Below are 24467 nucleotides of genomic sequence, written 5' to 3'. Positions count from 1 at the left end.
CCTGTCCACCAAAGGTGGTGGGTTCGATGCCCCATGAGGGATCATACCCAGGGGGTTTGCTCCGGTTGGGGCCTGTGCGGGAGGCAACGAATTTATGTTTCTCTCTCACATCGATGTTTTTCCAGCTCTCTCCCCGTCCTGCTCTAAAATAAAAAAAATTGGCAGTCTAGATGCATAAAATAATTTATTGGCTACAAGAGATTCCTGAAGACATTGGTGCTTTATTCTCTAACATTATCTAGAAATTTTTAATATCCACAAAAGGGAGAGGAAGACACTCATCAGAGACTGAGGATTATAATAGGGTTGGTTAGAACAAGCCATCTCTTAAGTTCTAGATGACACACTTGAAACATATATTGACTCAGTCTTTACAAGTCTTTTTTAGAGAGAAGGGAGAGTAATATTCAGATGCCATGTATGCATAAGATATGCTTTCTTTTTTTAAAAGAAATTTATTTTATTGATTTTTTACAAAGAGAGGAAAGGAGAGGGATAGAGAGTTAGAAACATCGATGAGAGAGAAACATCGACCAGCTGCCTCCTACTGGGGATGTGCCCGCAAACAAGGTACATGCCCTTGACCGGAATCGAACCTGGGACCTTTCAGTCCGCAGGCCGACGCTCTATCCACTAAGCCAAACCAGTTTAGCCTTTCTTTACTTTTTTAAAATTAATATATTTTTATTGATTTAAGAAAGGAAGGGAAAGGGATAGAGAGAAATAGAAACATCAATGATGAGAGAGAATCATCGATCAGCTGCCTCCTGCTCGGCCCCTACTGGGGATCGAGCCCGCAACCCACGCATGTGCCATTGGCTGGAATCGAACCTGGGACCCTTCAGTCCAAAGGCCAATGCTCTATCCACTGAGCCAAACCGGCTAGGGCAAGATATGCTTTCTTTTTTTTTTTTTTTTTTTTAATATATTTTATTGATTTTTTACAGAGAGGAAGAGAGAGAGATAGAGAGTCGGAAACATCGATGAGAGAGAAACATCAATCAGCTGCCTCCTGCACACCCCCCACTGGGGATGTGCCCGCAACCAAGGTACATGCCCTTGACCGGAATCGAACCTGGGACCCCCCAGTCCGCAAGCCGATGCTCTATCCACTGAGCCAAACCGGTTAGGGCTCAAAATATATTTTAAAAAAATAAAAATGTCCTAAAGTTAAAAAACTATAAACTTGAATGCTTTATTGCATATCACTTATACTTTACTATCTAAAAAATTGTTAAAAATAAAAACTTCGACCTTCTACTCAGTAAGTATGGCAGCTCCATATTGACCCCAAAGCTCTTCTGTCCTCGTGTGGCCAGCCTGGCCTCAGTGGGATGTGGCCAGCAATGAAGGGCAGAGGTGGTCACTATCAGGACTGTGATAATTGTTTCTTAGGCTCATACCGATGTCAAACTGTAAAAAAACGGCTAAAGATTTCCCTAGTGGGTGTGGCTCAGTTGATTGGGGTTCCATCTTCTACAACAGAAGATAAGATAGGGGTCTCGATTGGAGGAGACCAAGATGGCGGCATAGGTAAACACCGGAGACCGCTGCCGCAAACAACCATTTCAAAAATACAACTAAAAGACTGAACGAACATCACCCAGAACCACAGGAAGGCTGGCTGAAGAGAGACTCTACAACTAGAAGGAAAGAGAACAGCAAATCGAGGCTCAGAGGCGGCGCAGTGTGGAAAATACAAAGGTACCGAGGTGCGCGCGCAAAGCGGGCTGGTGGCTGAGGGCTCGGTTGTCGTTTTCTGTCGGGACTGAGTCTCAGACTCTGGGCTCCAGATCCGGGCGAGTCTCTAGGGACCCAGACTCAAACGGGAGAAGCGGGATTATCCGGCATCAGTTGGAACCTGAGGGCAGCTTTCTCTCTGAGGTTTGCAGCGGCTGCCGGGGTTCTGAGAAGCAGAGCCTCTGGGAACGGGACTGAGCGTGGCCATAACTGCTCCCTCCGCCCGCCCTGTTGATCCCGCCCCGCCCAAAGCCTGCGCACAGCCATTTGCCGATCGCCTCAGGCAAAGGCTGGATTAGCGCCTCCCCAGAAGGCAGACGTTTTCCGTACAGCTGATTCCTATAGCCAGCCGGCCTGGGGGTCAAATCCCTCTAGTGTTAACTACAACAATTAAGGCTTGGCTAGAACAAGACTGCGCACAGAGACCACAAGGGGGTGCACCAAGAAAGCATAAAAGATGCGGAGACAAAGAAACATGACAGAAATGGAGGATATGGAGCTAAGAATCGCAATTTTGAGGGCTTGCCATAAATTTGTGCAGAGCCTCACGAAAACTAATGAGACCCTCGATGCTACGATAAAGAAATTAGAAAGTAAGCATACACGGACTGAAATAAAGAATATTATACCCAATAGCAGACCAGAGGAGTACAATAATCAAACCAAAGATTCGACAAAAAACACCCAATTGGAAAAGCAAAATGAAAAAAGAATCCAAAAGTGTGAAGATAGTGTAAGGAGCCTCTGGGACAGCTTTAAGCGGACTAATATCAGAGTCATTGGAGTGCCAGAAGATGAGAGACAGCAAGATATTGAAAACCTATTTCAAGAAATAATGGCAGAAAACTTCCCCCACCTGGAGAAAGAAATGGACTTACAGGTCCAAGAAGCGCAGAGAACCCCAAACAAAAGGAATCCAAAGAGGACCACACCAAGACACATCATCATTAAAATGCCAAGAGCAAAAGACAAAGAGAAAATCTTAAAAGCAGCAAGAGAAAGAGGCTTAATTACCTACAAGGGAATACCCATACGACTGTCAGCTGATTTCTCAACAGAAACTTTGCAGGCCAGAAGGGAATGGCAAGAAATATTCAAAGTGCTGAATACCAAGAACCTACAACCAAGATTACTTTATCCAGCAAAGCTATCATTCAGAATTGAAGGTCAGATAAAGAGCTTCACAGATAAGGAAAAGCTAAAGGAGTTCATCACCGCCAAACCAGTATTATATGAAATGCTGAAAGGTATCCTTTAAGAAGAGGAAGAAGAAGAAAAAGGTAAAGATACAAATTATGAACAACAAACATGCATCTATCAACAAATGAATCTAAGAATCAAGTGAATAAATAACCTGATGTACAGAATGAACTGGTGATTATAATAGAATCAGGGACATAGAAAGGGAATAGACTGACTATTCTTGGGGGAAAAAGGGGTGTGGGAGATGTGGGAAGTGACTGGACAAAAATCATGCACCTATGGATGAACACAGTGGGTGGGGAGTGAGGGTGGAGGGTGGGGTGGGAGCTGGAAGGAGGGGAGTTATGGGGGGAAAAAAGAGGAACAAATGTAATAATCTGAACAATAAAGATTTAATTAAAAAAAAAAAAAAAAAAAAAAAAAAAAAGATAGGGGTCTCACTCCTGGCCAGGTCACATACCTCCCTCGGTTGTGGGTTTTATTCCCCGCTGGGGTGTGTATGGAACACAATCGATCAATGCCTCCCTCTCATATAGATATTTCTCTCTCTCTCCCTTTCTTTTTCTAAACATATGCTTGAGTGAGGATTGAAAACAATGGCTCAAGATAAAAAAAACAACACACTTTGTGTCCCCATCTTTTGGGAAAGTAGGTTTGACTACGCTATATTCACTCCCCTGCCTTCCTCCTTATGGTCTATACTATAGACTCTATACATACAGACTCTATAGGGATCAGTATTCCCTAAATCAGTGGTCGGCAAACTGCGGCTCTCGAGCCACATGCGGCTCTTTGGCCCCTTGAGTGTGGCTCTTCCTAAGCCTTAGGAGGACCCTCATGAAGTTAATAACAATGTACCTACCTGTATAGTTTAAGTTTAAAAAAATTTGGCTCTTAAAAGAAATTTCAATTGTCGTACTGGTGATATTTGGCTCTGTTGACTAATGAGTTTGCCGACCACTGGCCTAAATAACAAAGTATGCTAAGTAATGAACATTTCCACCTGAGTCAACAGGAATGCGGCCCAGCTCAACGGCCACATCATGGACCCCAGGCCTCTCTTTTCTTCTCTTCTCGTGTCGTCACGGCTTTGAGGCGGACGTAACTAAGAGGCTACAGGAATCCACAAAACGATTGGATGATCATTTTTATTTTTTCTGACCATGATGGCAGCTTCCCAGGATGAACATGCCAGCGGGTCCTGAGCTCTGTGCACACTGATGGTGCAGTCACCGCCACAGACACATTTCTGGCTGCATGTTTTGAAGAGGAACGGTCCACCGAGTCGGCCGCATCTCCTCCCATCCCTATTAGGCCAGTGATTCTGTACCAAACACTGTGATTTTCCCTGGACCGTCTTTCAACCACTGACCACAGCCCAGCGAATGGTGGACATCAGGGCACGTGACACATTGAGACCAAAGAAATATAGATCCCCCACCAGTGGTTCTCAACCTTCTGGCCCTTTAAATACCGTTCCTCATGTTGTGACCCCCAACCATAACATTATTTTCGTTGCTACTTCGTCACTGTCATGCTGCTACTGTGATGAATCGTCAGGTAAATATCTGATATTCAGGATGGTCTTAGGCGACCCCTGTGAAAGGGTCGTTCGACCGCCAAAGGGGTCGCGGCCCACAGGTTGAGAACCGCTGCAGTGCCAATGTAATCTGCCAGATCCGCTCTGAGTGAAGGAACCATCATGCTACTCTCATAGGTACCTGAGGATCTCACCTGCTCCCCCAGGGTCATCGCCAAGACCCCTCAAACGCAGAGCAACCAAATCAGGACCAGAGAGTCTTTCAGTCCTTCCTGGGAGGCTGTGGACAGCGACTCAAATTTGGTCAAAACTGGACACTTATTTTTTGCCATCGCACAGCCTGTCCATAAGCAGAGAAATGTTGAGACCCCCCGTTACAACGTTGTTCACCTCTTCATGCTTGTAGAGCCTGAATCGGGTTATACACAACCCCATACAATGAAAAAGAATAAGCAAGATTAAAAAGAATGAAAAGCCCTGGACGGTGTGGCTCAGTGATTAGAGAATTGCCCTGTGCACCCACGGGTCATGGCTTCGATCCCCGGTCAAGGGCACTTACCTGGGTTGCATGTCCCATCCCTGGCCCCAGCTGGGGTGCGTGTAAGAGGGAACCAAGCCATGTGTCTCACGCACATCAGTGTTTCTCTCTTTCTGTCCCTCCCCTTTTCTATTCCTCCTTTCCATTCTCTCTAAATATCAGTGGGAAAAATATCCTTAAGTGAGGATTAAAACAACAACGACAAAAAGAATTGAAAGAGTAAGACCATGCCCAGCCAGTATGACTCAATGGTTGAGCATTGACCTATGAACCAGCTGGTCATGGTTCCATTCCCAGTGAGAACAAATGCCTGGGTCATGGGCTCGATCCGCAGTAAAGGGCGTGCAGGAAGCAGCTGATCAATGATTCTCTCTCATCATTAATATTTCCATCTCTCTCCTTCTCCCTTCCTTTCTGAAATCAACAAAAAACACATTAAAAAATAGAGTAAGGCCTTGTCTTGGCCAGTGTGGCTCAGCTGGTTGAGCATTGTCTGATGTACCAAAAGGATGCGGGTTCAATTCCTGGTCAGGGCACATGTTCAGGTTGCAGGTTGCATCACTGGTCAGAGCGAGTGCACGAGGCAATCAATCAATGTTCCTCTCTCCTCCTCTCCCTCTCTCTAAAATAAATAACAAAATATTTTTACAAAGAGTAAATTCTGAATTATTGTATAAGCCAACGTCATGAGCAGCAGACAGTTCCAAGTTCATACACTGGACGGTGGAATATCTCATCACAAATTATCACCCTCGATGAACACGTAGTCATTCCTCTGCAAGCTGCAATTCATTACTGCAGCTTATCCGTGTCCAAATTAGTCCTAATAGGAAAGCTGACCCCCTGGTCACTTCCATTTTGCCACAATATACACGAGGCCAGAGGTCAGCGTACATAAGCACATTGGGGTGTTGACTATCACAAAGTCTGTGGACCTGCCAGGTGGGAAAGGTGGAAGGAATTAGCCTCAGAATCTAGGAGCACCATAAGCCGAGAAGAAGAAGGCCTGGGAAAGTCAGAACGAGTAAAATACTTACACACACTTCCAACATAAATAAAACTTATGGCGAGTCTCCCCACTGTGCATATCCAGATAGAAGAGTTTCAATTCAGACAAATGACTCCCCAAAATGTTTCCTCCTCAAGTGTTGTCGCACCACACAGGAGATTGCTCATTCCCAGCACACTTAAGGCCTTTCAGCAGTGTGAACTCGCTGATGATAGCGGAGTTTGGAGCCATAGATAAAAGATTTCCCACATTCACTGCACTTATAAGGCCTCTCACCAGTGTGAACTCTCTGATGGTAGCGAAACGTAGAGCTGTAGATAAAAGATTTCCCGCATTCGCCACACTTGTAAGGTTTTTCGCTCGTGTGAACTCGCTGATGATAGCGGAGTTTGGAACTATATATAAAAGACTTCCCGCATTCACTGCACTCGTAAGGCCGTTCGCCAGTGTGAACGCGCTGGTGATAACGGAGTTTGGAGCTATATATAAAAGATTTCCCACATTCACTGCACTCGTACGGCCTTTCTCCCGTGTGAACGCGCTGATGGTAACGGAGGGAGGCGCCGGAGGAGAAAGACTTCCCACACTGGCTGCATTGGAAAGGCTTCTCTCTGGCGTGAACCCTCTGATGGTAACAGAAGATGTCACTCCCGGCAAAAGATTTCCCAGCGTCGCCGCACCCGTAAGGCCTTTCTCCGGGATGAACTTTCCGGTGTTTTCCGAGGCTACTGCTGGTGGGGAACGACTTTCCGCACTCGCCGCACTCGTAGGGCCGTTCCCCGGTGTGAACTCTCTTGTGACAATGAAGGGCATAGACCCTGGTAAACGATTTCCCGCATTCGCTGCACTCGAAGGGCCTCTCTCCAGTGTGAACTCTCTGGTGGTAAAGGAGGCTGCTTCGCCGGGTGAAAGATTTCCCACAGTCACTGCACTCGTAGGGCTTTTCCCCCGAGTGAGTTTTCTGGTGGGAATGGTAGGTCGAGCGACAGATGAAAGACTTGCCACACTCGCCGCATTTATACGGCCTCGTTCCGGCGTGAATGCTGAGGTGGTAGCGCAGGCCAGAGCTGGTGGTGAAAGACTTCCGGCACTCGCCGCACTCGTAAGGCCTCTCCCCCAGGTGGCCTTGCTCGTGGTACCGCAGGGTGAAGCTGTTGGTGAAAGCCTTGCCGCACGTGCCGCACGCGTAGGGCTTTTCTCCCGTGTGAATTCTCTGGTGGCGAACGAGCTTCCACCGGTTATTGAAGGATTTCCCACACTCGCTGCAGCCGTGAGACCTTTCCCCGGTGTGAACGCGATGATGGCAGCGCAGGGCCGTAGGCGTGATGTAAGATTTCCCGCATTCGCCGCACACGTAAGGTCTTTTCCCGGTGTGAGAGCTCTGGTGATAACCGAGGCCCGCCATAGAGGTGAAGGATCTGGCGCAGTAGGTACACTTGTAAGGCTTCTCTCCAGTGTGAACTCTCCGATAGCGAATGAACGCCGAGCCACGACTAAAAGATTGCGCACACTCACTGCACACGTGGCTGTTCTCCCCGCCGTGCCGAACCCGGGGACAAATAACGACGGGCTTGTGGCTGAAGACTTTTCCACATTTGCTGCACGTGGACTGCCTGGGGCCTGGATGCATTTTTCGATGCGGACTGAGGGCTGAGCTTCCACGGGAGAATCTTCCACTTTCGCCGGACACGTGAAAACCCTTTCCTGTGCGGACTCTGGGGTGCCGAACAAATGAGGGTTTGTACCTGAACGGTTTTCCGCACTCACTGGACGCAAAACACGGCCTTGCCGTATGGACGTTCTGGTCCTGAAGAAGCATGCCTTGGGGGTTGAAATCTTTCCTGCCTTCTCCAGAAGGGCCAAGGCTTGTTCTGTTCTGTGGAGTTAAACACGGGGTGACTTTGGTTGGCTCCTCCCTGGTTTGAGTGAGCGGTGGCTGCCGGTGTCCCAGGCTGGGCAGGAAGTCCCTCTCACCCTGCTCAGAGGCCAAGGTCTTCCCTGACAGGTGGGTGCTGCCGCTCCTCACGAATGAGGCCTTGTCCGCCCGACGTCTGAAGGGCTCCCCTCCCACGCGCGGCCCCTCTGGCTGGTGAGAGTTCACACCGAAATAAAATCGCCTTGCGCACGCCCCACACCTCAGCAGTTTCTGGCTGTGCTGTGTCCCCTGCTGCTCGACCACGTGGAAAATGTCCCTCAAGACCGGCCCGCAACTCTCGCAGGGGTGTCTCTTCTGGGAAGACGAGGCTGTCTGAGGATTCTTCCCCCGTGAGATTCCCACAGAAACCCTCTGTTCACCGGGTGCTTCCACATCGTCGGCTCCACAGCAGCAACCTGAACGCAAAGAAACGCCGGTGAGATACCTGTTGACTGAAGGGAGGGGAGAACCCCATCAATCATACTCACGTGTCAGCCCGAGCCGGTCTGGCTCAGTGGATAGATCATCAGCCTGCGGACCGAAAGGTCCCGGGTTCGATTCCGGTCAAGGGCACACTCCTCAGTTGCAAGGTCCTCCCGGGCCCGAGCCCTGGTCGGGGTGCATGCAGGGGGCAGCCGATGGATGTGTTTCTCTAGCATCAATATTTCTGTTGTTCCCTCTCTCTTCCCCTCTCTCTAAAAATCATTGGGAAAAAAATCCTCAGGTGGGGATTAAAAACAAAACAAAACAAATTAAGTATCAGGCAAATACTATCATATGTGAAGGCAGAAAATGCAGCCACCGAATGTTCATGAAAAACGCCAATATCGCACTGACCGGTGTGGTTCAGTGGATAGAGCGTTGGCCTGCGGACTCAAAGGTCCCGGGTTCGATTCTGGTCAAGGGCATGTACCTTGGTTGCGGGCGCATCCCCAGTACGGGGTGTGCAGGGAGGCAGCTGATCGATGTTTCTAACTTCTCTATCCCTCTCCCTTCCTCTCTGTGGAGAATCAATAAAATATATTAAAAAAAGAAACAAAAACACGCCAATATCCGCCTTTCAACACTGGGTGGATAACCAAATATTGTTCTTAATATGAAAATTTAACAAAGATGTATTTCAACGGAATGACACTTTAATCCAAGTGGATCTAACAGACGTACAAAGGACATCCCATGCTATCACAGCACAATACACATTCTCTCAAGTGTACACGGAATATTCTCGAGGATAGACAATTCGTAACAACGCAATGTTCCAGGACAGGGGCCACCTGCAGATACTCAACCTCAGGCCAGTCTGCAGTGTGTGGGTTCTTGACCTCATGTAGAAATGATTTCTTTTTTTTAAACCCTCACCTGAGGATATTTTCCCACTGATTCTTAGAGGGAAAGACAGAGAGAAATATCGATGAAAGAGAAACACATCAATTGGTTGCCTCCTGCATGAGGCCTGACCAGGGGCTGGGGAGGAGTCTGCAACTGAGGTACCAGCTCTGGACCGGAACTGAACCTGGGACCCTTTGGTCCCCAGGCCGATGCTCTATCCAATCAGCCAAACCGGCTAGGGCTCTTTGGCCCCTTGAGTGTGGCTCTTCCTAAGCCTTAGGAGGACCCTAATTAAGTTAATAACAATGAACCTACCTGTATAGTTTAAGTTTAAAAAATTCGGCTCTCAAAAGAAATTTCAGCCGAAACTGGTTTGGCTCAGTGGATAGTGCGTTGGTCTGTGGACTGAAAGGTCCCAGGTTCGATTCCGGTCAAGGGCATGGACCTGGGTTGCGGGCACATCCCCAGTAGGGAGGTGTGCAGGAGGCAGCTGATTGATGTTTCTCTCTCATCGATGTTTCTAACTCTCTATCTCTCTCCCTTCCTCTATGTAAAAAATCAATAAAAGATATTAAAAACAAAAAAAGAAATTTCAATCGTTGTACTGTTGATATTTGGCTCTGTTGATGAATGAGTTTGCCGACCACTGGGCTAGGGCATAGAAATGATTTTACAATACGAGTCCAAGGGATAGAGAAGTATGTGTATAAAAGCTGAGGCGGTGCCCAGCCGGCGTGGCTCAGCGGTTGAGCATCGACCTATGAACCAGAAGGTCACGTTCAATTCCCAGTGAGGGCACATGCCTGGGTTGAAGACTCAAGCCCCAGTGTGGGGCGTGTAGGAGGCAGCAGAACGATGATACTCATCATTGATGTTTCCCTCTCTCTCCCTTCCTCTCTGAAATCAATCAACACACACACACACACACACACACACACACACACATACACTAGAGGCTCAGTTCACAAAATTCATGCACTGGAAGGTGTGGGGGTCCCTTAGCCTAGCCTGGTCCTCTCACAGTCTGAGAGCCCTTGGGGGATGTCCAACTGGTGTGAAGGCAGGAGAGGCTCCTGCCACTGCTGCTGTGAGCTTGGGTCAGGGCTTCTGGCTCCCACAGGGGGAGCGCACTGACCACCAGGCAGCAGCTCCTATGCTGAGCGCCTGCCCCCTGGTGGTCAGTGCACATCATAGCGACCGGTCGTTCGGCTGTTTGGTCCATTTGCATATTAGTCTTTTATTGTATAAGTTATTTCATGTTTTAAATGATTTTTTAGAGAGGGAGAGGGAGAGAAAATAAACACACCCATGACAGAGAAACATCGATTGGCTGCCTCCTGAACACCCCCTACTAGGGAATGGAGCTGCTGCCCAGGCACCTGCCCTGACCAGGAATGGAACCAGAAACCTCTTGGTGCATGGGACAATGCTCATTCCACGAAGCCATGGCGACCGGGCAATGAAGTACAGTATTTAAAAAGCTGGGAAAGGCCCTGACCGGTTTGGCTCAGTGGATAGAGCGTCGGCCTGCGGACTGAAGGGCCCCAGGTTCGATTCCGGCCAAGGGCATGTATCTTGGTTGTGGGCGCATCCCCAGTGGGGGGTGTGCAGGAGGCAGCTGATCGATGTTTCTCTCTCATCGATGTTTCTAACTCTCTATCCCTCTCCCTTCCTCTCTGTGAAAAACTAATAAAATATATTAAAAAAATAAAATAAAATAAAAAGCTGGAAAGGGCTTAGGATAGAAGAAACAACAGGGGGGAGCCTAGCCCAGCTGTGGGCAAACTACAGCCCACGGGCCGGATCCGGCCAGTTTGAAATGAATAAAACTAAAAAAAAAAAAAAAAAAAAGACCGTACCCTTTTATGTAATGATGTTTACTTTGAATTTATATTAGTTCACACAAACACTCCATCCATGCTTTTGTTCCGGCCCTCCGGTCCAGTTTAAGAACCCACTGTGGCCCTCGAGTCAAAAAGTTTGCCCACCCGTGGCCTGGGCGGTGCTCTGCTTTGTTGCTCCAGAAATGTTATAGGAAAGTCCACGCCGTTAAGCGGAAGGTTGCTCTGAGTCTTTGTCCTGAGACCCTTTTATTTTTCCTGCAGGTGAGAACCTCAGGGGAGGGGGTCGACAGAACATCCATGGGTTTTCGGGTGTTTCTTTGTTTCGCTTTAGTATATTTTTATTGATTTCAGAGAGGAAGGGAGAGGGAGAGAAACATCAATAATGGGAGAAAGTCACTGATCGGCTGCCACCTGCACGCCCCACACTGGGGATCCAGCCCGCAACCCCAGCAGGTGCCCTGACCGTGAATCGAACAGGTGACCTCCTGGTTCGCAGGTTGACGCTCAGCCGCTGAGCCACGCAGGATGGGAGAGTTTATTTTTTATTTTTATTTTATTTATTTATTTTTTAAATATATTTTTATTGATTTTTCACAGAGAGGAAGGGAGAGGGATAGAGAGCTAGAAACATCGATGAGAGAGAAACATCGATCAGCTGCCTCCTGCACACCCCCCACTGGGGATGTGCCCCCAACCAAGGTACATGCCCTTGGCCAGAATCGAACCCAGGACCCCTGAGTCTGCAGGCCGGCGCTGTATCCACTGAGCCACACCGGTCAGGGCAGGAGAGCTTATTTTTTAAATACATTTTTTTTTATTTCAGAGAGGAAGGGGGAGGGAGACAGATAGAAACATCCATGATGAGAGAGAATCACTGCCTGCCTCCTGCACACCTCCCACTGGGATGAAGCCTGCAACCTGGACATGTGCCCTGACCGGGAATTGAAGGGTGAACTCAGGGTTCACAGGTTGGACGCTTCACCAATGAGCCACACAGGCTGGGATACACCTCTAGATTTTTTTTTTTAAATATATATATTTTATTGATTTTTTACAGAGAGGAAGGGAGAGGGAAGAGAGTTAGAAACATCGATCAGCTGCCTCCTGCACACCTCCCACTGGGGTTGTGCCCGCAACTAAGGTGCATGCCCTTGACCGGAATCGAACCCGGGACCCTTCAGTCCGCAGGCCGACGCTCTATCCACTGAGCCCAACCAGTCAGGGCCACCTCTAGATTTTTAAATAGACCCTCTCCCCTGGTGAAACTCGGTAGCCTTTCTTGAGGGCGTTGTAAAATTAGGTTTCCACATTCCTGTGATGCCTTTGGCATCTGTCTAGATCAGTGGTTCTCAACCTTCCTCACGCCGCGACCCTTTCATACAGTTCCTCATGTTGTGCTGACCCCCAATTTCATTGTTACAAATGGAACATCATGAAAGCATAGTGATTCATCACAAAAACAACATGGAATTATATATGTGTTTTCCGATGGTCTTAGGCGACCCCCGTGAAAGGGTCGTTCGGCCGCCTAAGGGATCACGACCCACAGGTTGAGAACCGCTGGTCTAGATTAAGGGAGTCACAGAACAGCTGACAGGCTGCCTCGTCTACCAGCAGGTCCGACCTGAGGAAGGGCCTGCACAGGTGAGTTCCAAGGGGCTCACCTGTAACTTTTCTTCAGGTGTCGCTTTTACTCCCATGGGACCTCGGGGTCACACAGACCGACCAGGACTCAGGGTTTTTTTTTTGGCATCGCTTGCCTAGAATCTTTTTTTTTTTTTTTTTAAATATATTTTATTGATTTTTTACAGAGAGGAAGGGAGAGAGATAGAGAGTTAGAAACATCGATGAGAGAGAAACATCGATCAGCTGCCTCCTGCACATCTCCCACTGGGGATGCGCCCGCAACCCAGTTACATGCCCTTGACCGGAATCGAACCTGGGACCCCTCAGTCCGCAGGCCGACGCTCTATCCACTGAGCCAAACCGGTTTCGGCTGCCTAGAATCTTTTTAAGGGATCGACTGCCTCGTTTCTATCTTACCTGAGGATGGAGGTATCCATGATGAGTGTCAGTGATCGTTGACTTTTTTGTTTTATTGATTTCAGAGAAGAAGGGAGAGAGAGAGAGAGAGAGACAGAAACATCAATGAAGAGAACCATTGATCGGCTGCCTCCTTCATGCCCCCTATTGGGGATGGAGCCCGCAACCGGGGCCTGTGCCCTTGGCCGGAATCGAACCTGGGACCCTTCAGTCCGCAGGCTGACGCTCTATCCACTGAGCCAAACCAACTGGGGCCATAGTTAATTTAAAAAATATATATATAACTTTAAGCAATAAGAAAATATATATATATATATATATATAATATATATATTTTATTGATTTTTTACAGAGAAGGGAGAAGGATAGAGAGTTAGAAACATCGATGAGAGAGAAACATCGACCAGCTGCCTCCTGCACACCCCCCACTGGGGATGTGCCCGCAACCAAGGTTCATGCCCTTCACCGGAATCGAACCTGGGACCCTTCAGTCCGCAGGCCGACGCTCTATCCACTGAGCCACACCGGTTACGGCACGATAGTCGATTTTTAAAGTTCGAGGCAGCTGCGTGTAATTGTGGTTATAAAAGAGGGTCCGTTGTAACTCTGTCAGCTTCTCGGTAATCCAAATTTAGGTGAGATTTCTATTTTCGTTAAGTACTTGGCCTCCAGAGTGGCTTTTCTTTTGGTAGGAAAAGCTTCCGTTTCTCTGGTGAAAGCATCTATAAATACTAGCTTTAGGGGGCACTTGAGCGAAATCAACTTGCCATTCCTTCCCAGGGCACGTGCCCCGGTGTTGTACTGGCATCGGGGGGAGAAGGAGGAAGGTGACTTTGGGGGTACGGCAGTGCTTAGTCCAGATGTCCCCGCGTAATAAGGGAATGGGGCACCCCGGAACTGCAAGGCATGACTGAGGGGGACTTCCGAGGCTGGAGCTGAGGGGCTGAGTGAGACGGTACCATTGAGGGTACCACTGAGGACATGTATTCACCCCAGTGGTTGAACAGGCTTAGGAAGAAAGAGGCCCGGTGAGTGAGTCAGGGCAGCGAAAGCAGCCCCCCACACCATCCCGCCCGCCGTCTAAAAGCAATGCAATGGGCCCGGCCAGCGTGCCACAGTGACGGAGAGTCGACCTATGGATCAAGAGGCCACGGTTCAATTCCCGGTCGGGGCACATACCCAGGTGGCAGGCTCCATCCCCAGTGCGGGGTGTGCAGGAGGCAGCTGGATCCACGATTCTCTCTCATCACCGATGTTTCTTTCTCTCCCTCTCTTCCTCTCTGAAATCAATTTTAAAAATATATATTCGGCCCTAACCGGTTTGGCTCAGTGGATAGAGCGTCGGCCTGCAGACTCAAGGGTCCCAGGTTCGATTCCGGTCAAGGGCATGGACCTGGGTTGCGGGCACATCCCCAGTGGGGGGTGTGCAGGAGGCAGCTGGTCGATGTTTCTCTCTCATCGATGTTTCTAACTCTATCCCTCTCCCTTCCTCTCTGTAAAAAATCAATAAAATATATTTAAAAAAAAAATATATATATATATATATTCAAAAGAAATGCAGTGGGGTTACCTGCCACCTCAAGGGTCACCGAGGCTGCTCTGGTGTGAGGATGAGATGGTCGGTGGGGCCTCAGGCACCGGCAGTTCTGGGGTGTTCTGACAACCACTGGTGTGAAGACCCAGGGGTCCCTCTGGAGCCCAGGACACTCCCTTCTCCAATGGCCCTGCCTCCATAGGAGGGGGGTGCTCCTGCAAGGGGTTGACCCTGAGACTGGTGAGCGCCCCTTGTCCTCAGGAATAAGACCGTCCCTCTGATGTCTGCTGTAGTCTGGGCGCAGGGTGACCCTGAGGGGCACAGGGGCGCCGTTTGTTACCACCAGGCACAGCTTTTTACTCTTCCTCGGCCCTGCCTCAGTGGTCAAGGACACTGCGATCGATTTCCACCAGTTGCTCTGTGGGGTCTGGAGCCCCAAGGCAACTTCTGTGATGCGCTTCTGGTGTCTGGGGCCGCCTGCTGATAAAATGTATCCCCAGAAGTTTTCAGCTCTTGGCAGACTTTGGGGTGGTGTTTCTTTTTTTAATTTATTTTTTATTTTATTTTTAAAATATATTTTTATTGATTTCAGAGAGAAAGGGAGAGATAGAAACATTGGTGAGAGAGAATCACTGATCGGCTGCCTCTGCACGCCCCTCACCGGGGACCGAGCCCGCAACCCAGGCATGTGGCCTTGACCAGAATCGAACGGGGGACCCTTCAGTCCGCAGGCCCACGCTCTATCCAGTGAGCCGAACCAGCTAGGACACAGTTATCTTTTTTTTTATTATTATTTGACAAAGTTTTCCATGTATTTTCAAACACTGAATAAGCCTGAAAAGTCCAAAATTTCTCTTTTATAAGGAGAAAGAATAAATCCTTGAGGTACTACAGGAGCCCTTTAGAATAACTCTAGCCCTAATCGGTTTGGCTCAGTGGATAGAGCCTCGGCCTGCGGACTCAAGGGTCCCAGGTTCGATTCCGGCCAAGGGCATGGACCTTGGTTGCAGGCACATCCCCAGTAGGAGGTGTGCAGGGGGGGCAGCTGATCGATGTTTCTCTCTCATTGATGTTTCTGACTCTCTATCTCTCTCCTTTCCTCTCTGTAAAAAATCAATAAAATATATTTAAAAAATATATATGTATATATATATATATTTTTTTAAATAGAATACCTCTTGCCGAAACCGGTTTGGCTCAGTGGATAGAGCGTCGGCCTGCGGACTGAGGGGTCCCGGGTTCGGTTCCGGTCAGGGGCATGTGCCTGGGTTGCGGGCACATCCCCAGTGGGAGATGTGCAGGAGGCAGCTGGTCGATGTTTCTCTCTCATCGATGTTTCTAACTCTCTATCTCTCTCCCTTCCTCGCTGTAAAAAATCAATAAAATATATTAAAAAAAATAAATAAAAAAAAATAAAATAAAATAGAATACCTCTAAGCCACTTCTAAGTTAAGAAAAATTCTTAAAATTCAAATCTTGGGAAGCTTGTCAAACATGCTTAATATTGTTATGAAATAATATTAAATAATTATTTAGCTAAGGTGGCAATAAAAAGTATGAAACATTAATACAGACTGGCAAAACTTTAATTCTTCAGATTGAAGATGAATTTCCTTGAAAGTTAATCAAGTATCTGATAAATGATTAACACAATCATTTGACAAATAAGTAGAGCCCTAGTCAAAAGGCAGAATTAAAAGGGACTAAAAAAAGTAGCAGATTTATCAAAAATCTTGACCAGGGCTCTACTTGTTTCTTCAAAACTATGAGATTTTAAAGTTAATTATTACTGATGTCATTTTCATGACAAATTTTGTAACCAGAGATAAAAACAGTAACATCGATCAACTGCCTCCTGCACGCCCCCTACTGGGGATGTGCCCGCAACCGAGGTACATGCCCTTGACCGGAATCGAACCTGGGACCCTTCAGTCCACAGGCCGACGCTCTATCCACTGGGCCAAACCGGTTTCGGCAATAAAATATATTTTAAAAAAATATAAATAAAAATAATTTTAAACGACATTAAACAAATTCAGGCTAGCTTTAGTATCAAATATTTTTCCAGAACATGACTAAAAAAAAAAAATTTGAGATAGTTCTTATTTTTTAATCTTTACATACACAATATTATTAATAAATGAAGAGAAGCCCTAACCGGTGTTGCTCAGTGGATAGAGCGTTGGCCTGCGGACTGAAGGATCCCAGGTTCGATTCCGGTCAAGGGCATGGACCTGGGTTGCGGGCACATCCCCAGTAGGGGGCGTGCAGGAGGCAGCTGGTCGATGTTTCTCTCTCATCGATGTTTCGAGCTCTCTATCCCTCTCCCTTCCTCTCTGTAAAAAATCAATAAAATACATTTTTAAAAAAAGAAGCTCTTTGACAGTGGTTTTGGCAGGAATATTTTGGATGACACTAAACGCAGACAACAAGGGCACAGGTAGAGGAGCCAGACACCATGGAAACACAGAGCTTGTGCACAGCAAAAAGGCAATTAACACAATGAAAAGTGTGAAAGTACTTGTAAGGGCTGCCACATAATGGGTAAGTATTTAAATATATAAGGTGTTCAACAACTGCACAGCAAAGGAACAATCCAATGAAAAAATGGGCAAAAAAAACTGAATAAACATTTCATCAAAGATCTAACAACGTCCAAAGATGTTGTTCCTACCGGTTTTGGCACAAAAGACAAATAAATAAGCTAAGACGGCCACCATCCAAAAAGCAGAAGTAAGTGCTGGTGCAGGTAGAGATACAATGGAACCATTGGCCCCTATGGTTGAAAGTGTTAAAAAAAAAAAATGTCAAAATTATAGAAAAAGAGTAGACTGCCAGGATTTGGGGCGCAGGGGAAAATGGAAACATGATGGTCAAAACATGCAGCACACGTCCCGTTAGAAGCTGAGTCAGTTCTGAGCATGTAATCAGGATCATGGTGACTATCGTTAATAATGTTTTACTTGCATTCCTAGCATAAAAAAATATAATAAATTAGTTTTATATGTTTAATTAACTTCAGTGAGGCAATTATTTATGAGTAGAGGCCCAGTGCACAAAATTAGTGCATGGGTAGGGTCCCTAGGCGTGGCCAGCGATTAGGGCCGACTGGGGCCTTCTGGCTGCTGGCCAGGGCCTCCCTTTGTTCGGCGCCGCCCCCTGGTGGTCAGCGCACGTCATAGCGAGTGATCGAACTCCCGGTCGAACTCCTGAGGGGACACTTTGCATATTAGCCTTTTATATATGTAGATATAGGGTATCCACCAGAAATGTATACATACTTTGAATAATTGTAAAGGCAGTGTTTTCGGGTTGTTTTTTGTTGTTTTTTTTAAGATATTTTTATTGATTTCAGGGAGGAATGGAGAGGGGGAGAGAGAGATAGAAACATCAACAATGAGAGGGAATCACTGATCGGATGGGTCCTGCAAGCTCCCTACTGGGGATCGAGCCCGCAACCCTGGGCATGTGCCCCTGACCAGAATCGAACCCGGGACCCTTCAGTCCCCAGGCCTGCGCCCTATCCCCCGAGCCAAACCAGCCAGGGCAAAGGCAGTGTTTTTTAAAATACATTGCATTTTCAAAATTTGGCTATCAGTTGTTAAAGTTTATATACATTTTGGGGGGGGGGACACTCTGTATATATAAAAACAGCACATTGTACACTTTAATATATACAAGTTTGTATCCTGACAAGGCTATGGGAGGTGGGGGGGAGGAAAACACATCTAAACACTACACACGCCGAAACCGGTTTGGCTCAGTGGATAGAGCGTCGGCCTGCAGACTGAAAGGTCCCAGGTTCGATTCCGGTTAAGGGCACGTACCTGGGTTGCGGGCACATCCCCAGTGGGAGATGTGCAAGAGGCAGCTGATCGATGTTTCTAACTCTCTGTCTCTCTCCCTTCCTCTCTGTGGAAAATCAATAAAATATATATATTTTTTTCTTTTTTTTTTAATGTATTTTACTGATTTTTTACAGAGAGGAAGGGAGAGAGATAGAGAGTTAGAAACATTGATGAGAGAGAAACATCGATCAGCTGCCTCTTGCACATCTCCCACTGGGGATTTGCCCACAACCCAGGCACATGCCCCTGACCGGAATCGAACCCGGGACCCTTCAGACTGCAGGCCGATGCTCTATCCACTGAGCCAAACCGGTTTCGGCAAAATATATTTAAAAAATAAAATAAAATAAACACTACACACTTCAGGAGAGTCTTAAAGCAAAGCCCAGGCTTCAGGTAAATAGCTACCCAGACACCTGCAAGTCCTGGCGCAGGTGGGCAGGAGGAAATGACAGCTACAGAAGGGATCGAACCCTGGGAGACAGAAGTCGTATGGATCTGGAGGATCTGGACACATTCACCCAGACACTGAGAGGCGAATCCGTGAAGCTCAATGCAGTACTACTTACTGACCCTGAGTCCCTTCCCCAAAGGGCTCAGTATGGGGACTGCAGGGGGGAGCAGAGGGCCGTGCACACCCACCAGCCACAGCAACACAGCAACTGCCCAGAAAACTGGGGAGGCAGCAGTGCTGGGGTCCAGGCCCGAGGACTGAGGGAGGGGACAGGGGGAGGGAGGAGAGTCCAGGCCAGGTCCCTGGGGAGGCTGTGAGTCTTACCCAGAGAGGACACAAGTGCAAAGTTCTCCAGCATCACCCGCAGGTACAGGCGTCTCTGAGCCTCGTCCACCAGCCTCCATTCCTCCCGGGAGAAATGCACGGCCACATCCTCCAAGGTCACGCCGGCCTGTAATGACGGGGACAGAGGGACATGACCGTTCTGTGCCTGAGAACCCACAGTCCCTCTCCCCACCCATCTGCCCCTCCCGCCTCCTCCTCCCCAGCTCCCACCTCAGAGGAACCCCACAGGTGGGCACAGGTGCCAGGGCGCCCACCCGACCCTCAGGGTCCCGTTAGGCAGGAGGCTCTGCCCTCAGCAGCACCAGGCAGGAGGGCACAGAGATGGACTCCAGTTCTGTTCCTGGCGGGCAGGGCGCCCATCATGCCATGCATTCCCCTCGGGGTCTCTAGATGGTGACGAGGCCCTGCCAAGCCTCGGCTCAGGCTTCACCTGTCGGTCCCCAGTGCTCGGCCCTGGAACCCTAACTCCCACTTCCCCCCAATGCACACAGCCTTCTGCAGACTGTACCCCTCACACCTCCATCCCCCGGGGGCACCCACCGCCACCCACTCGGGGAGATGCCACTGGGAAGGGCTCCTCTGTGCATCTGGCCTCCATACCCGCCCCCAGGGGCTCCCCTGCAGCTCAGAGGCCATGACCCCCCCCACTTCTGTGCGGCCCCCCAGCAGCCACCCTGTCCTCCCTGCACTCACCCTCCCCGCACACCCCAGGCCGAGGGCACCGGCAGGCACAGAGTCACTCAAAAAGGACCGCATTGCCCTGGCTGGCTTGGCTTGGTGGATAGAACGACGGCCTGGGAACTGGGGGGGGGTCCCGGGTTCGATTCCAGCCAAGGGCACATGCCTGGGTTGCGGGCTCGATCCCCAGTGGGGGGTGTGCAGGAGGCAGCCAATCGGTGATTCTCTCTCATCATGGATGTTTCTATCTCTCTCTCCTTCTCCCTTCCTCTCTGAAATAAATAAAGAAATATATTAAAAAAAAAAAAAAAAAAAAGGACCGCATAGGGGCCAGGTCGGGTGGCTCAATGGTCGAGCTTCAGCCTGTCAATCAGGGGGGTCACAGTTCGATTCCCAGTCAGGGGGGCACCTGCCCGGGCTCGATCCCCAGTGGGGGGCGCGCAGGAGGCAGCCGATCCATGATTCTCTCTCATCGTGGATGTTTCTATCTCTCTCTCCCTCTCCCTTCCTCTCTGAAATCAACAAAAAAAAAAAAAGATTTTTAAAGTGACCACGTGCAACACGGAAACTCCCGCGCCCCCTCAGAGCGCACCCCCACCTTCTGGGGGCTCCACGCGGGAGGGAAGAGGCGGGAGCTCGGCCCGCGATGTCATCTCATCTCCAGGCCTCCTCGGCCTGCAGGGACCCCCTGGTCCACGCACCTGCGGACGGTCCTCCCTCCCATGGGGTCCCCCGCCCACCTCCCGCCCGGCGCCCTGACCCAGACGCCGCGCAAGGAAAAAAAAAACAAAGAAAAGGAAAAAAAAAAGCTCATCATGAACCCCGATCTTTCCGAGCAGCTAGTTGCACCGCCACGATGACCTGCCTCCCGCCTAAACGTCACCCCCCGGGGCCTGGGCTGCAGGGGAGACGGGCGTCTGCACCCCGGGTGCAGGGTTGGGGTGGGGGGAGCGGGGTGCCCCCGGGGACACGCTCACCTCGGCCGGGCGCCTTGCAGCCGCCGCCGCCATCGGACTCTGCGGGGAGCCGGCCAGGCCGTCACGGTCCCTTCCCCGGCCCCGGCCTCGGACCCGAGCACCGAGGACCACGCCTCTTCGGCGCCCCGCCGCTTTGTTACCTGAAAAGGGGCTCTGGCGCCAGAATGCACTCGGGCCAACCTGCAAAGATGGACGGCTGCCCAGCGGCCGGAAGTCCCGCCTCCAGGCCGGGAGGTCTCCAGGCAACGCTTTCATCCTGAGGTGTCAGTGCCTCCACGCAGCGCAGCGCCTTCTGGGAAATGTAGTTCCCAGAGCTAAGGGGACACAGAAGGGAGTTCAGCCTCCTGAGCCCCGGGAACAGGGGTCCTCCAACTACGGCCCGCGGGCCACATGCAAATACAAATATTGTATTTGTTCCCGTTTTGTTTTTTTTTTGGTTTATTTATTTATTTATTTATTTATATTTTTTTGGTTTTTTTTTTTTTTTTTTTTTTTACTTCGAAATAAGATCTGTGCAGTGTGCATAGGAATTTGTTCATAGTTGTTTTTTTTAAACTATAGTCCGGCCCTCCAACGGTCTGAGGGGCAGTGAACTGGCCCCCTGTTTAAAAAGTATGAGGACCCCTGCTGGAATGTTTTCCCCTGGAGGGGTCCCGTGGTTCAGCTGCGACCCGCGTGAAGGGCCCGCTCCGTGTAAATTGCAGCGAAAACTCGAATCTGACGATATCGACCTTCGGATGGGTTATGAGGGCTCACTGCTCCCCCCACTTAGGGTACCTATTGCAAATTCCGTGGTCACCTGAGCTTCAGAACAACAGGCTATTTTAAAAAAAATACATACATTTTATTGATGTTTTACAGAGAGGAAGGGACACGGATAGAGAGTTAGAAACATCTATGAGAGAGAAACATGGATCAGCTGCCTCCTGCACACCCCCCACTGGGGATGTGCCCACAACCAAGGTACATGTCCTTGACCAGAATCGAACCTGGGACCCTTGAGTCGGCAGACTGACTCCTCTATCCACTGGGTCAAACCGGTTGCAGTGGTTGGCAAACTGCGGCTCTTTGGCCCCTTGAGTGTGGCTCTTCCACAAAATGCCGAGTTCTGCGCATGGGCCACAAAGTTTCAATCGCACTGTACCTGCGTGCCCACACGTGGTATTTTTGTGGAAGAGCCACACTCAAGGGGCCAAAGAGTCGCATGTAGCTCGAGAGCCGCAGTTAGCGGACCACTGGGTTAGGGCACAACAGGCTATTTGAAACAGAGAACCACAGGGCCTGGCTGGCGTGGGTCAGTGTGGCTCAGTGGCTGAGTGTCCACTTAGGAACCAGGAGCTCCAGGTTCAATTCCCGGTGAGGGCAGGAGTCCGGGTCAGGGCACATGTGGGCGTGGTCCCCAGCGGGGGGCTTGCAGGGGGCAGCCGATCTATGACTCTCTCTCATCATTAAAGTTTCTTTTCTCTCTCTCCCTCGCCCTTCCTCTCAGAAACCAATAACATTAAAACATAAAATAAAATAAAATAAAATAAAATGAAATAAAATAAAGAAAATGACAGGCTGGCCTTGACGCTGTGGCTCAGTTGCTCAGTGGATCCTGCTGATTCACCAAAGTTGCAGGATTGACTCCAGGTCAGGGCACATATAAGAATCAATCAATGAACGCATAATAAGTGAAACAACAAATCAATGTGTGTGTGTGTGTGTGTTTTATCTCTGTCTAAAGTCAAGAAATAAAAAAATTGCCCTGACCGACTTCGCTCAATGGTTAGAGCGTCAGCCCAGGTTTAATTCCCAGTCAAACGCATGTATCTGGGTTGCAGGTTCAATCCCCAGTCCCAGTTGGGGTGCATGCGGCAGGGAAACCAGTCCATGTGTCTCTCTCACATCCATGTTTCCCTCTCTCTCCACTCCTCTTCCCTCCCTTCCACTCTCCCCCTGAAGATTAAAGGAAAAATATCCTCGGGTGAGGATTAATAAAAGATAAAATAACTAATAAATTAATAAAAGATCAATTCTGGTCAAGGGCATGTGCCCAGGTTGAGGGCTAGATCCCCGGTAGGGGGTGTGCAGGAGGCAGCCGATCAATGATTCTCTCTCATCATTGGTGTTTCTATATCTCTCTTCCTCTCTGAAATTAATAAATACATATTTTAATAAAAAATAAAAGAAGCAATAAAAAAATTTTAAAAAGAAAGACCACAGGTTTACATGGTATCACTCATGCTAAAAGCCCATGATACCAAAAGTAAATACCTAATATATCATTGCAGTTCAACTTCTCTCAGAAGCATTCTTTTTAAGTTATTTTGTTGTTGTTAATCTTCACAGGAGAATATTTTTTCCATTGAGTTTTTTTTTTTTTATTGATTTTACAGAGAAAGGGAGAGGGAGAGCGGAGAGATAGAAACATCAATGATGAGAGAGATTCAATGATTGGCTGCCTCATACAAGCCGCCTACTGGGGATCAAGCCCACAGCATGGGCATGTGCCCTTGACTGGAATTGAACCCAGGACACTTCAGTCCGCAGGCTGACGCTCTGTCCACTGAGCCAAACCAGCTAGGGCTCCATTGAGTTTTTAAAGAGTGGAAGGGAGGGAGAAGAGGGGAGAGGAAGGAAGAGAGAGAAACATCAAAGCGAGCGACAAATCAATCGCTTGCCTCCTGCCTGCACCGGAACTGTAGATTGAACCTGTAACAAGGGATGTGCCCTTGAGCAGGAATCGAATCCAAGACCCTGCAGTGCTCAGGACAATGCTATAACCACTGAGCACCCCAGCCAGGGCTACATTTTTTTGGGTCTTTTTTCTATTTTCCCAGAAACAATCTTTTTTTTTTTAACAGTAATATCATCCTGTAGTTTGCTCACTCCATAACACTTTCCCAGAAATAATAAAACCCAGTCTTTAAAACCCTCAAAATGAAGGTTCAGCATGCACTCTCCTGAATAATAAATTTAATTAAATTAATTTTAAAATAAAAAATAAGCTAATACAGAATTGGAAATTGGTTCTTTTTCCACTTTGCTAAAACGACAAGGAATTTCCTTATTTTCAAGATACAAGGAGGCTTGTATTTTTTAATATATATATATATATGTATTTTTTTTTAAATATATTTTTATTGATTTCAGAGAGGGAGAGGGATAGAGAGTTAGAAACATTGGATGAGAGAGAAACATCGATCAGCTTGCCTCCTGCACACCCTCCACTGGGGATGTGCCCACAACCAAGGTACATGCCCTTGAACCAGAATTGAACCTGGGACCCTTCAGACTGCAGGCCGCCAGTCTATCCAGAGCCAAGCCGGTTAGGGCAGCAGTTTTTCTTCTAGACATATTCAGTGTGTAAGATATTCCAGAGAACAAAGGTGTGCAATTCCTCAGTGGGCAGCTGGACACACAATTCTGGAACTCTGTCAGATGGACAGTTTACCTAAGGTGGTGGGCAGTGTGTGGAGAGGGGGAGC

The 24467-nt window shown here is 48.5% G+C and overlaps 1 protein-coding gene across 1 annotated transcript; it reads right to left on the bottom strand.

The window, feature by feature from the left end:
- Positions 1-3364: 3364 nt before the first annotated feature.
- LOC138999745 (zinc finger protein 814-like) lies at positions 3365-21143 on the bottom strand. The gene is made up of 3 exons (XM_070401963.1): positions 20998-21143; positions 19322-19448; positions 3365-8361 (listed from the first exon to the last, which is right to left on the bottom strand). Exons 1-3 carry the CDS (start codon positions 21028-21030, stop codon positions 6209-6211), a joined length of 2313 nt encoding a protein of 770 aa, XP_070258064.1. The 5' UTR covers positions 21031-21143; the 3' UTR covers positions 3365-6208.
- Positions 21144-24467: the final 3324 nt, after the last annotated feature.

This window comes from Myotis yumanensis, unplaced genomic scaffold, assembly GCF_028538775.1.
Source record: "Myotis yumanensis isolate MYYU_CA2020_CCGP unplaced genomic scaffold, mMyoYum1.0.hap1 SCAF_23, whole genome shotgun sequence".
NCBI classification, from domain to species: Eukaryota; Metazoa; Chordata; class Mammalia; order Chiroptera; family Vespertilionidae; genus Myotis; species Myotis yumanensis.
Note: the sequence above shows the minus strand (reverse complement) of the source record. Positions and strands in the feature narration are given on the sequence as shown.

Coding starts and splice junctions, on each gene's coding strand:
- LOC138999745 (XM_070401963.1), bottom strand. CDS start 21,030: ATGGCGGCGGCGGCTGCAAGGCGCCCGGCCGAG. Junction 19,449..20,997: donor CTGCAAGGCGCCCGGCCGAG/GTGAGCGTGTCC, acceptor CCGTCATTACAG/GCCGGCGTGACCTTGGAGGA. Junction 8,362..19,321: donor TGCACTTGTGTCCTCTCTGG/GTAAGACTCACA, acceptor CTTTGCGTTCAG/GTTGCTGCTGTGGAGCCGAC.